Source organism: Coregonus clupeaformis, chromosome 17, assembly GCF_020615455.1.
Source record: "Coregonus clupeaformis isolate EN_2021a chromosome 17, ASM2061545v1, whole genome shotgun sequence".
Taxonomy (NCBI): Eukaryota; Metazoa; Chordata; class Actinopteri; order Salmoniformes; family Salmonidae; genus Coregonus; species Coregonus clupeaformis.
Genome location: NC_059208.1, coordinates 6,726,607 through 6,741,004, shown reverse-complemented (window position 1 = coordinate 6,741,004; position 14,398 = coordinate 6,726,607). Strand labels below are relative to the sequence as shown.

General features: G+C 42.4%; 1 protein-coding gene across 2 annotated transcripts in view; it reads left to right on the top strand.

Moving 5' to 3' along the window:
• Positions 1-14,398, top strand: part of LOC121586524 (trafficking protein particle complex subunit 9-like) — a 349,081-nt gene that overhangs the window by 110,628 nt on the left and 224,055 nt on the right. For both annotated transcript variants that reach the window (XM_041903274.2, XM_041903273.2), the window contains one exon: positions 5,752-5,904. In XM_041903274.2, coding sequence (XP_041759208.1) covers positions 5,752-5,904 — 153 coding nt within the window. The remainder of the gene's footprint in view (positions 1-5,751; positions 5,905-14,398) is intronic.

Sequence of the window (14,398 nt, the reverse complement as noted above, 5' to 3'; positions counted from 1 at the left end):
TGCACCTGTCAAGAATACTAAACCACTAAGTTTGGTACGGTACATTTATAGCTTTGGAGGTTCTGTTTGTTTTCCTCCAATAAGTGTATCTGTCTCTGCTTGCTTATTCCCTACAAAAGTGGTCAAAAGTAGTGTACTACTTTTATATATGGGTCTAAGGCACTGCATCTCAGTGCTTGAGGCGTCACTACAGACCCTGGTTTAATTCCAGGCTGTATCACAACCGGCCGTGATTGGGAGTCCCATAGGGCGGCGCACAATTGGCCCAGCGTCGTCCGGGTTTGGCCGGTGTAGGCCGTCATTGTAAATAAGAATTTGTTCTTAATTGACTTGCCTAGTTAAATAAAGGTTAAATAAAATAAATAATAGGGTGCCATTTGGGACGTAGCCTTTGTGTCCAGCTGCTTTGAACTGGCTCTAGCTGTGTCCAGGCAGCCGTATGGTGGCTGGCCCTGGTCCCTGGCCCTGGCCTCAGCCCCGCTCTAAGCAGGTTGCCTGGTGTTTAGACTCAACCAACTCTAGCATGCTGTAGCTGTCTGGCTTAGAGGTGCTTTTCCTGCTGTCTCTCTCTCTGCTCTCTCTCTCTTTGCTCTCTCTCTGCTCTCTCTCTTTGCTCTCTCTCTGCTCTCTCTCTCTCTCTGCTCTCTCTCTCTCTCTGCTCTCTCTACCTCTGTCTGCTCTCTCTCTCTCTCTCTTCTCTTTCTGTCTCTCTATCTCGCCTGGCTCAGCATGCCTCAATACATAGACATAGCTTTCATATGCGGGGTAATGCGGCGAATGCCCATAACATTGCCAGCCCAGTCAGCCCTAAATAATTCCTGGAAAATGTGCTGAATTCAGCTAAGCTGTTGGAAGTGTTTGCCCCGCAGTCTCTGTTTCTCCAAAACATTAGATATGTGTAGCATGTTGATGACCACCACCAAACATACTAAGAAATAATAATTACAACATATCCACCCTCTTTCCCACACACCTTCAGGTCATGTTCTTCCTCTCAATGGACCAGGTAAAGCTAATGGAATATCAGATTGCTGAAAGGCTTCTACCTCCATGTATATGTGAGGCCTCAGTACCTGAAGATCTAAGACCTGGATGAAACATATAAGGCTTAAGTAGTCCTGTGTAGCTCAGTTGGTAGAGCATGGCGCTTGCAACGCCAGGGTTGTGGGTTCGATTCCCACGGGGGACCAGTATGAAAATGTATGCACTCACTAACTGTAAGTCACTCTGGATAAGAGCGTCTGCTAAATGACTAAAATGTAAATGTAATAATGCTGATGTGTAATGACAGGGTCAGAGAGCAAATGTACCTATAGTCCATTCATGCATCTTTTATTCTCATCTAATAGTCAAAATGGGCCCCTGATGGGTCTCTGACCTCACACCCAGGTAACATAAATGGGTCGTTCCACCAATTCGGTGCCTTTTGAGAAGTTTAACTTGGTAAAAAAATTAATAATAATATTTCACCTACTTTTAACATTCTGTCATAAAGAGCACATGATCAACTTCATAACAAACTTGTTTTCCCGTCTCAAGAGGTTAAATAAAATAAAAATGGTATATATGCCAAGTGCCAAATACAACACAGGGTTGACCATAACAGGGTTGACTATTTATTCTTAAATCATCCAAGAATCCCCTTGTGACAAGGGGAATGGAAGCTTGTGTGCAACAGGGAGTGGCAATTGAATGCAAGCTCCACCGAATGTTTTTAAAATGTTTTTAACATTTCTAGCCTGACTATCTATGGGTAACAGGGTTGACATGTTATGTTCGACCCGTTCAGTTTTCCACGACAAAGCAGAAAATTGCCAAAAAGAGTAGAACCAGCTCACCTGATTTGACTATTAGATGTTCCAAAATATTTTAAAAGGAATAGTTTCACCATATTAAAATAAGAGTTCAGTTCACGTAACAGGGTTGACGTAAATGAATCATGAACCACATGGAATAAATAATAATCTTCAGATATGACTGTCAAAGCAACAAAATAACTAGGGCTTTACAATGATGGTGAAAATTGGAGAAATGTCGGGATTGAGTGGGTTAAAATCTTCTAGAAGCGACATGGTTGACGGAGGGACGTGTCAAAATGATGAATTAGCAAACCTTTATTCATATAAAAAAGATAATGTGGTCTATATTAAAGGGCACTTATTATTATTATTATTTTTTTTTATTTTTTTTACACCAAATACAAACATACACATACTACCAACAACTTACAGAGGCTCACAAACAACAACTACATCTCCTCTGCCCAGACCCGCATGTTCACACCCCCATCCTTAGTGCCTGCATTATTGTTTGCCACATGGCCTGAAACTGCACCATTTTGTTTCTCTCCGTAGCCCACGCACTTTCAATATTTCAATAATAAATCATTCGATTTTTCCATTGTGTTAATGATGGCAGATTGATTGATTTCCAAGTTTTTAGTATACATTTTTTCAAGATGAGTGATGAAGAGAATTATCCAACCCATCGGGTATCTCACTATAGCCCCATATGCCTGTCTTGAAATATGCAGACAGACTGATTAAAAGTAAGTTTACATTGTAATACTTCTGACAGACAACTTTCTAGCTCTGCCCACAACCTCCGGACTTTATAGCATTCCCAGAAAGCATGGATTATTGAATCATTATGACAGCCAACTTTCTGGCTCTGCCCACAACTTCCGGACTTTATAGCCTTCCCAGAAAGCATGGATTATTGAGTCATTATTAGTTTTACACTTAAGACATGACTCTGCCGTTGTGCTGTAGAATTTGTGATTTTTTTCTCTTGTATAAATAATTATATACATTATCTTATGCTGGATTAAGCATACATTTTTGTTAACTGTAATTTCATAAATTATACTCCAACTTTCCCTCCATCTTGTGCCAACATCAGTTCTTTTTAAGTCTTGGTTCCATTAGTTTATATTTTTGTATATCTTTCTTCCCTATCATATGAACATCCTTTTCTGACTCAAGTAAGATTCTCTTAAGGTTGCTCAGATGTCCAAAAGATAAAACAAATAAACAAAATTATGATATGTAACTTTGAAGTTGTATGTATTTGAAACAATATACATTGGTCAGTCCAAAATTGCTTTTTAGTTCTGTCATGGAAATAAATGTATTTCTTGTTCAAACCAAATTTAATGCGCCAAATACAACAGGTGTGGACCTTACCGTGAAATGCTTACTTACAAGCCCTTAACCAACAATGCAGTTTTAAGACATTTGAGTTAAGAAAATATTTACTAAATAAACGAAAGTAAAAAATAAATAAAAAGTTGCACAATAAAATAACAATAATGAGGCTATATACATGGAGTATTCTGAAAATATGTTTAGCAAAGGGGGCATTGAGTTTTCAATATTGGTCAGGTTTATCAGGATATCATCTGCAAATAAGTTTAGTTTATATTCATGTTTACCAATACTGATACCTGTTACGTTTGAGTCCTGTCTAATTCTTTACGCTAGCAGTTCAATTGCCAGTGCAAACAGGAGGGGGGAGGGGACATCCCTGTTTTTTTCCCCTTTCTAAAGCAGTTTCATCAGATAATGAATTATTTGTGAATAATTTTGCTTTAGGACATTTATACAACATTTTTATTAAATGTATTATTTCAGCTGGAAAGTTGAAAGCTTCCAAAGTTTTGAGTAGAAAAGGCCATTGAAGACGGTCGAAACCCTTTCTGTCATCAACAGCATTGATAAATCTGTATCTTGTTTTTTTTCCCGTATTGTATTAAACTGAAACATGTACTTGTATTTGTTTGTAAGTGTCTATCGTAAGACTTTTGCCATTCTATTGTTTATAAGCTTTGTTATTATTTTATTGTCACAATTTATTAAATGTATAGGTCTATAATCAGCAGGGGACTCTACAGATTTTCCTGGTTTTAATATAACTTAAATAACTGTTTGATACATGGAACTAAGAAGTACTGAATTGAGTGACGTGTGTTGTCATTTGTAGTGGGGCTATTTTGTCCCAAAATGTTGAATAGAATTATATGGGAAAGCAATCCATTCCTGGTGCTTTACTCTATGAATGTTTTAACAGTATCTAATATTTATTCTTGGGTGATCTCTGTTTTTAGTTATTTTTTGTCTGCTGATAATTGCTTCAGAGTTGTTGAGTCTAAGAAGGCTGTAGGATCTGTCCAACTGTTGTTTAATATAACAAGCTTTTAAAATTCAATATTGGTGCACAATTTCTACTTAAAATATCAAAGGGCTCTCATTTCGTGTAACGACCCAAATATAGATAGAAACCCAGCGGTAACATAAGTGGAAATAGAGCACTGTAAGCAGGTATTTTTAGGCTACTGGTCACTGGCATAACCTGCCATGATTATTTAGCAATTTCAGTATTTTGTCATTAATCACTGCAGCAAAATTAACCGAAGAAAAAAATGTTTTACCTATGAGAGAGGGAGAGTGCAAGAGAGAGAGAACTAGGAAGAGGGAGACGGAGATTGAACAATATAAATAAAGATAGATAAAGAGGGAGAGAGAGTAAAATACGAGACTGCTTTGGTTTGCGCATTACCAGCCTGTTGCTTTGAACCCAGCGGGAGCTGCAGTGCACTTTAGAGCTCACCTGTTTAAGACAAAGCCACATGGGTTATTCAGTTGATGTATCATTCATTTGCTGTTCTGTTCCATCCAGACTGGTTCAAGTGGCAGCAGCTGACTCACCCGTAAGTCTCAGGTGCCGGCATGGTTTAACATTCGAAATAAATCAGCCTGTTTAGTCTTACGCACGCACGGACGGACGGACGGACGGAGCGCTACACTGCTATTGTTGAGTGATGATAGTTAGCTGACCAGCTATTAACCTTTCACCCAGAAGTGTAATAGATTCATCCTCCAAACATCAGATGAGCAGGTTTACACTGATGGAGATACGCATGCACACACACACACACACACACACACACACACACACACACACACACACACACACACACACAGACAGAGACACACACACACACACACACACACACACACACACGGAATTGGATGCCCTCTTCGTGTCAATAATATGCAAGTAATAATATGAATCTTCTCGTCTCGATGCTGAACTGGCCAACATAGCAATAAGCTCCAGATAAATCTGTCAGCAGCTAGATGCTTACATATGCAGAACAAATTGCATTTCAGTTACCTGTTGGTACAAACACTGGAGATGGCATCCTGCTTATATCCTGGTTTTGAAAATGTTAGACCATGTAATGTCGTGTCTTATCCCCTGTCATTTCACTGTCATGCTCTGCTAAGTTCCAACCTTATTTGAAAGTTACTACTCAGCATTGTTTTCTGATTCATTTTTGCTTCTGTGCACAACTGTGCATCTCAGGAAAAAAAAAAAAAAAGTCATGTTTTTGTGAAGGAACATCATGTTTGTTGTGGTCCAATAAGAGAGTCCACTAGGATTCTTCCTTTTACTCTTTCAAGAACAAACAGTCTTTGTTTCTCTAACGAAGTTTGGACAGTTTAGACGTGAGTTGAGAAGAGTAGCAGTATACTATTATTACTTGTCTTTAAATCAGTATTGACTACCTCAGAGAGGTTGTCCTGAGATTCATAGAGTATAAGGCTTCATTACATCTCTCTCTCTCTCTCTCTCTCTCATATATTCATATATATATATATATCTGCCTGTTGTTTCCACAAAGTCGTAATCTTAAGGTTTTCTCTGTGTACTACTTTATTCATTGTCTTTTGGTATTGTTTCCTATAGAGAAGTTGTTTGGAGAGTTCCTGAGCTGGAACCTAGAGGAGGCGGTGTCTCAGCTGCCTCTGAAGCCAGGCCAGTCTGTAACCCTCACCGTCAACATCAAAGTCAGGCTGGACTTCTCTGGAGGAGAGAACCTGCTACAGGACCTCAACGATGGTGAGTGGTTTAAATTCCAGACGGGCCGCAAAGGTCTCCCAAACAACATTATCTAGGTGCTCTGCAACCAACATTGTCAAAAGAAACCAATTGAACCTAAACTATTTTAGGCAGGAGACAACAGATAGTTGAATGTATTACCAACACCACCACATCCCCAAAAGAATACTTAAAAACAGTGGTATTCCCAGTAGCGCACACTTCTATTTGTCTATTTTGGGTTTGCCTTTCTGGAAAGCATTGGGTTCTCAGCTCCATGACCCCACAGCACTGGTTAAACATGTACTGGATGCAGAGTTGAGTCTCTGTTTACTGCCCTACCCAGTAGCTGAGTGTTCCAGAGAGGTGTGTTGAGACTCATCGAACATTCAACAGAGGTAACCATGCAAACAGCAGACTCTCTCCTCACCTTTATTTCTCTCTTTGCCTTCCTCTTGCCTTTCTCTGTCTCTCTCTCACTCTCTCTGTACTCGTTCTCCTATGTGATGTGCTCCTGCATGCATGAGAAGAAACCAGAGGAGAATAGGAACTGAACTGACATGTTTAACTCTGCGGTCTCTCTCTCTCTCTCTCTCTCTCTCTCTCTCTCCTCTTTCTCTCTCTCTCTCTCCCCTCTCTCTCTCTCTCTCTCCCCTCTCTCTCTCCTTTCTCTCTCTCTCTCCTCTTTCTCTCACTCCTCTCTCTCTCTCTCTCTCTCTCTCTGCCCCTGACTTTCTATCATGATCTTTATGAGGCTATTTAACAGATACTGTTTAATGTTTTAATTAGCGGGTCAGTAATTATGGCCCCTGAATGAAGGAGCTTAAGGCCAACAGAGCTTCCTTAAACATCAAACCCCTGAAACCCTTGTGTATTTAGTTGGTGACATTCTGGACCGACGCTATGTTCTGCTGTAACTGGCTGGATCTTACACTACATGACCAAAAGTATCTGAACACCTGCTCGTCGAACATCTGATTCCAAAGTCATGGGCATTAATATGGAGTTGGTCCTCCCTTTGCTTCTATAACAGCCTTCACTCTTCTGGGAAGGCTTTCAACTAGATGTTGGAACATTGCTGCGGGGACTTGCTTCCATTCAGCCACAAGAACATTAGTGAGGTCGGGCACTGATGTTGGGCAATTATGCCTGACTTGCAGTCGGAATTCCAATTCATCCCAAAGATGTTCGATGGGGTTGAGGTCAGGGCTCTGTGCAGGCCAGTCAAGTTCTTCCACACCGATCTCGACAAACCATTTCTGTAAGGACCTCGCTTTATGCACGGGGGCATTGTCATGCTGAAACAGGAAAGGGCCTTCTTGTCTAGAATGTCATTGTATGCTGTAGTGTTAAGATTTCCCTTCACTGGAACTAAGGGGCCTAGCCCGAACCATGAAAAATAACCCCGGACCATTATTCCTCCTCCACCAAATTTTACAGTTTGCGCTATACACTGGGGCAGGTAGCGTTCCAGATTTGTCCGTCGGACTGCCAGATGTTGAAGCGTGATTCATCACTCCAGAGAACACGCTTCCACTGCTCCAGAGTCCAATGGCGGCGAGCTTTACACCACTCCAGCCGACGCTTGGCATTGCACATGGTGATCTTAGGCTTGTGTGCGGCTGCTTGGCCATGGAAACCCATTTCATGAAGCTCCTGACGAACAATTCTTGTGCTGATGTTGCTTCCAGAGGCAGTTTGGAACTCGGTAGTGAGTGTTGCAACCGAGGACAGACGATTTTTAGCACTCAGCAGTCCATTCTGTGAGCTTGTGTGGCCTACCACTTCGTGGCTGAGCTGTTGTTGCTCCTAGACGTTTCCACTTTACAATAACAGCACTTACAGTTGACCGCGGCAGCTATAGCAGGGCACAAATTTGAAAACTGACTTGTTGGAAAGTTGGCATCCTATGATGGTGCCACGTTGAATGTCACTGAGCTCTTCAGTAAGGCCATTTTACTGCCAATGTTTGTCTGTGGAGATTGCATGGCTGTGTGCTTGATTTTATACACCTGTCAGCAATGGGTGGGGCTGAAATAGCCGAATCCACTAATTTGCAGGCGTGTCCACATACTTTTGTATATATAGTGTATCTGCTACTCCCAAGTCCTAATACATCGTTTTTTTCTCATTAATGCATTAATATGGCTACTGCTGAGGATTATTGGCCTTATATTTGTTTAGTACATTTTTGTGATGGTGGTGGTGTTCGGAGCTCTGGGTTGATTAAGTATTGCATATTCACGAATTAAAGTTGGAAATGTTGACACTTCGACAGACAGCGTGCTACATGCCTGATGAAGTTTGGAATTGCATTGAATTTGAATTCACAGCGAACTATTGAAAGAGCACTCCGGAGGGAACAATGTGGCATAATACGTCTTAAAGACTTAATTTTATGTTTATAATAATGTAATTCACTGGTTTTGTGCTTGAGAAGACACATTACATCGAAACGTCTCTGTCACAACCAGGTAAAGACAACTTTTTTAATGACGACATCAGGGCGTCTTGTTGTGAAAGACCACATATAATAGTCTAAATATCACCTTCCTTTCGTCGTCAAGTGATAACACATCAGAAATGGTTTTGAGGCATTCAATCCTGTTTCCATTTACTGACCCCAGACAGCCAGAATGTGTATGTATAAAGTAGGCTCTTGGCTCTGTGTGGGAATTGAATGGATCCTTCACCTCTTGAGCTGCACATTCGGCTTGGCGATAAGCATCAACAGCTAGCGGCTCTCTCCCTCTCTCTCCATCTCTCTCTCCCTACCTCTCTCTCGTTCCCTCTCTCTCGCTCCCCCCCCCATCACCTTTCTAGGAGATTAAATTGCAGCTCGCGGCATGCATAGTGTGTCAGAAGCATTCTGACCTGTATACTTTCTCTCTCACTCTCTCTATCCCTCTCCCCCTCTCTCCCTCTCTCTTTCCCTGTCTGTCTGCATTGATATTATATATTTTGTGTCTGTCCATCGGCTCATATGAGAGTGACACTGTCTGATTGTCATACAATAAAAAACACTTGAAATAATTCCTTAAAAGGTTTGAGATCGGTATTTGGAACTGATTTGCAGATAAACCGACTAAAATAGTGGCGATTACAACATCTTGTTGCATCTGACCATGTAGACAGAGTGAACGGCACGGCAATTGCTCGTGACTCTGTGGTCGAGCAATTCTGCTCTCCTTAAGTGACAGGGGGCAGGGCTTGGTGTGGGAAGCGTATGGATAAGTGTCATGCAGGAGGAGAGGGAGAGACGACTCAAGTAGCACACGGAGTAAACTATAAAAACTGACATTACATGCACCGGAGTGGCGTATTACATTTAACAAACCAAACATTGAAATACCGTTATAGAAGCTAAAGTAAAAACCCAAACTGGTCCGTGCATCAATACCGGTATATAGTGAAATACGATATATCGCCCAGCACGACTTGGTAATAAGCATCAATCGTCTCTCTACCTCCCTCGTCTCTCTACCTCCCTCGACTCTCTACCTCCCTCGTCCCTCGCTCTCTCTCGCTCTCTGATATAATATATTTTGTGTATCTGTCCATCAGCTCATATGAGAGTGACACTCTTTCATCTGATTGTCATATTATAAGAAGTACTTGAAATAATTCCTTGAATGATGGATAGAGTGGAGTGATTCTTCTCCCCCCACCCCTCACTGCTCCAAACCTTGATATATACACTGTGGCCAGTTTATTAGATACACCACCCCGTTCAGGAAAATTGTTCACTCCTACAGACAGTGAGTCACATGGCCGTGTCTTGCTATATAAAGCAGGCAGACAGGCAAAACATTGCCTGGTCCGACAAATCCTGGTTCTGTTGGTTCATGCTGATGGGTCCATGGCTCCATCCTGCCTGGTGTCAACGGTACAGGCTGGTGGCGGTGGTGTAATGGTGTGGGGAATGTTTTCCTGGCACACGTTAGGTCCTTTGATACCAATGGAGGAATGTTTGAATGCCACACCTTTTCGAATCCATTCCCCAAAGAATTCAGGCTGTTCTGGAGGAAAAGGGGGGTCTGACCCGGTACTAGATGGGTGTACCTAATACACTGTTCTTCATAAAGAACATGCAAAGTCCTCATGTCACATTGATTGGCTACAATCTATGTCAACGTGACATTACAAATCATCCCTTAATGTTTGGGCCTGGCTCAGGCACAAGATGTCATTTCCTTCATTCTTGATTTGAAAGAAAGAGAGGAAGGGGCTGACGAGAGAGGAGGGGCCAATGAGACAGAGCCATTTAGAACAGGGGGTTCCAGAGGAGCCGAGAGGACGCGTGCACACACACACACACACACATCGACACACCCACTGGGACTGGGCGAAGACATAACATAACTCAGGGTCCGATGGGAGTGATGCCATCACACATGGACTGAACGACTTACAGCAGACGTGATTGGTTTAGAGGTTTAGATAGTGTGAGCATCATACTAAATGACTGCTTTTAATGTTGCGGTTCTCTCTGTGTGTGTGTTGCTGTGTGTAAGCTTAGTTTGTAAGAGCGTGGCACTAGCAATGTCAAGGTTATGGGTAGGGCTCTGACGATTATGGCATTTTGAGTAACTATTCATTGTACACGGTTACAGTGTTAATTTTGGCATTGTTTTATTTATTTATTTAGTCTAGTCTTAGTCATTTTGACTAAAATATTATTAAGTCTTAGTCATATTTTTGTCATTTGAATAATAAATGAGTCTAGTTATTGTAAAAAATACGAAAACAGTGTGCCATTTTAGTAAACTAAATTCCCTTTCTTTTTAGTCATATTTTAGTAACATCGCATTTTTATTGCCTCATTAACCTATAGTAAACATAAATCACTTTCTTCCATGTGAACAAACATACAGTTAACTGCCAAAATAAAGGAAACGCAAACATAACGTGTCTTAATCGGGCATTGGGCCACCACGAGCCAAAAGAGATTCAATGCACCTTTGCATAAGATTCTACAAGTGTCTGGAACTCTATTGGAAGGATGCAACACCATTCTTCCACAATACATTTCATAATTTGTTTTTGTTTTTATGGTGGTGGAAAACGCTGTCTAAGGCGCTGCTCCAGAATCTCCCACAAGCGTTCAATTGGGTTGAGATCTGGTGACGGAGATGGCAATGGCATATTGACATCGTTTTAATGCTCATCAAACCATTCATTGACCACTCGTGCCCTGGGGATGGGGGCATTGCAATGTTAGCCAAAATAATGGCCAGCCCAGCATTTGTATACATGACCCTAAGCATGATGGGATGTTAATTGCTTAATTAACTCAGAAACCACACCTTACAGACGGTAGGCAATTAAGGTCACAGTTATGAAAACTTAGGACACTAAAGATGCCTTTCTACTGACTCTGAAAAACACCAAAAGAAAGATGCCCAGGGTCCCTGCTCATCTGCGTGAACGTGCCTTAGGCATGCTGCAAGGAGGCATGAGGACTGCAGATGTGGCCAGGGCAATAAATTGCAACGTCTGTACTGTGAGACGCCTAAGACAGCGCTACAGGGAGACAGGATGGACAGCTGACCGTCCTCGCAGTGGCAGTCCACGTATAACAACACCTGCACAGGATCGGTACATCCGAACATCACACCTCCGGAACAGGTACAGGATGGCAACAACTGCCCGAGTTACACCAGGAACACACAATCCCTCCATCAGTGCTCACACTGTCTGCAATAGGCTGAGAGAGGCTGGACTGAGGGCTTGTAGGCCGCTGGACCAGACAGGACTGGCAAAAAGCGCTCTTCACTGAGGAGTTGCGGTTTTGTCTCACCAGGGGTGATGGTCGGATTCGCGTTTATCGTCGAAGGAATGAGCGTTACACCGAGGCCTGTACTCTGGAGCGGGATCGATTTGGAGGTGGAGGGTCCGTCATGGTCTGGGGTGGTGTGTCACAGCATCATCGGACTGAGCTTGTTGTCATTGCAGGCAATCTCAACGCTGTGCATTACATACTGCCATACTGCTCGTTCTGTGCGTGATTTCCTGCAAGACAGGAATGTCAGTGTTCTACCATGGCCAGCGAAGAGCCCAGAACCCAATCCCATTGAGCACGTCTGGGACCTGTTGGATTGGAGGGTGAGGGCTAGGGCCATTCCCCCCAGAAATGTCTCGAACTTGCAGGTGCCTTGGTGGAAGAGTGGGGTAACATCTCACAGCAAGAACTGGCAAATCTGGTGCAGTCCATGAGGAGGAGATGCACTGCAGTACTTAATGCAACTGTTGGCCACACCAAATACTGACTGTTACTTTTTATTTTGACTCCCCCTTTGTTCAGGGACACATTATTCAATTTATGTTAGTCACATGTCTGTGGAACTTGTTCAGTTTATGTCTCAGTTGTTGAATCTTGTTATGTTCATACAAATATTTACACATGTTAAGTTTGCTGAAAATAAACGCAGTTGACAGTGAGAGGACGTTTCTTTTTTTGCTGAGTTTATAATACCCGCGCTTCGTAACCTAAAGACATATCAAATACCTTGGTTGTAAAATAGTTGCAATTGAGCTCAATATTAATGGATGACAAATAAAAAGTATACCTACAGAAAGCTGAGAACAACAGTAGGTGCTTCCAAAGCTATGTATTTCCCACAATTGGATTTTGAAATGTTATACAACCAGAAGCCTTTTTTCTCTCTCCTGGAGCGCACGTCAAGAGGCTTGCTCATCACAGCAGCAGGCCCCAGTGAAACAAGCCCAGGGGCTGGGCAGACACTTTCATTACAGGAATCATGAGGATAATACACTTTACTGTTTGACCAAATCATGGTTTTAGCTGCCCAAAAAATAGGAAGTTTTTAAACTTTTGAGTGAGGTGACCATGTAGCTTAATGAATGTTCAGCTCGCACGTGACCAATTACACATTTAACTCGCACAGCCAAGTAAAAGGGTCGCAAAATGCCACTTGACATAGGCTACTGTAGCTATATTGTATCAAAGTTGTCACAAGTAGTGGTCTACTAGCTGGCATTATCAATATGTTAATAGCCTACCTGAGCGTATATACAGTGCATTCGGAAAGTATTCAGACCCCTTGACTTTTTCCACATTTTGTTATGTTATAGCCTTATTCTAAAATGGATTAAATATATATTTTTTCTCATCAATCTACACCCAATACCTCATAATGACAAAGCGAAACAGGTTTTTAGAAATTTTTGCTAATTTATTACAAATAAAACACAGAAATACCTTATTTACATAAGTATTCAGACCCTTTGTTATGAGATTCGAAATTGAGCTCAGGTGCATCCTGTTTCCTTTGATCATCCTTGATGTTTCTACAACTTGATTGGAGTCCACCTGTGGTAAATTCAATTGATTGGACATGATTTGGAAAGGCACACACCTGTCTACATAAGGTCCCACCGTTGACAGTGCATGACAGAGCAAAAACCAAGCCATAAGGTTGAAGGAATTGTCCGTAGAGCTCCGAGACAGGATTGTGTCGAGGCACAAATCTGGGGAAGGGTACCACAAAATGTCTGCAGCATTGAAGGTCCCAAGAACACAGTGGCCTCCAACATTCATAAATGGAAGCAGTTTGGAACCACCAAGACTCTTCCTAGAGCTGGCCACCCAGCGAAACTGAGCAATCTGGGGTGACGGGCCTTGGTCAGGGAGGTGACCAAGAACCTGATGGTCACTCTGACAGAGCTCTAGAGTTCCTCTGTGGAGATGGGAGAACCTTTATGGTAGCGTGGCCAGACGGAAGCCACTCCTCAGCAGAAGGCACATGACAGCCCACTTGGAGTTTGCCAAAGGCACCTAAATACTCTCAGACCATGAGAAACAAGATTCTCTGGTCTGATGAAACCAAGATTGAATCCTTGGCCTGTTTGCCAAGCGCCACGTCTGGAGGAAACCTGGCACCATCCCTATGGTGAAGCATGGTGGTGGCAGCATCATGCTGTTGGGATGTTTTTCAGCAGCAGGGACTGGGAGACTAGTCAGGATTGAGGGTAAGATTAATGGAGCAAAGTACAGAGAGATCCTTGATGAAAACCTGCTCCAGAGCGCTCAGGACCTCAGACTGGGGTGAAGGTTCACCTTCCATCAGGACAACGACCCTAAGCACACAGCCAAGACAACGCAGGAGTGGCTTCGGGACAAGTCTCTGAATGTCCTTGAATGGCCCAGCCAGAGCCCTGACTTGAACCTGATCGAACATCTCTGGAGAGACCTTAAAATAGCTGTGCAGCGACACTTCCCAGCCAACCTGACAAAGCTTGAGAGGATCTGCAGAGAAGAATGGGAGAAACTCCCCAAATACAGGTGTGCCAAGCTTGTAGCGTCATAACCAAGAAGACTCAAGGCTGTAATCGCTGCCAAAGGTGCTTCAACAAAGTACTGAGTAAAGGTTCTGAATACTTATGTAAATGTAATATTTCAGTTCTATACATTTGCAAAAATGTCTAATAACCTGTTTTTGCTTTGTCATTATGAGGTATTGTGTGTAGATTGGTGAGGGGAAAAAACAATGTA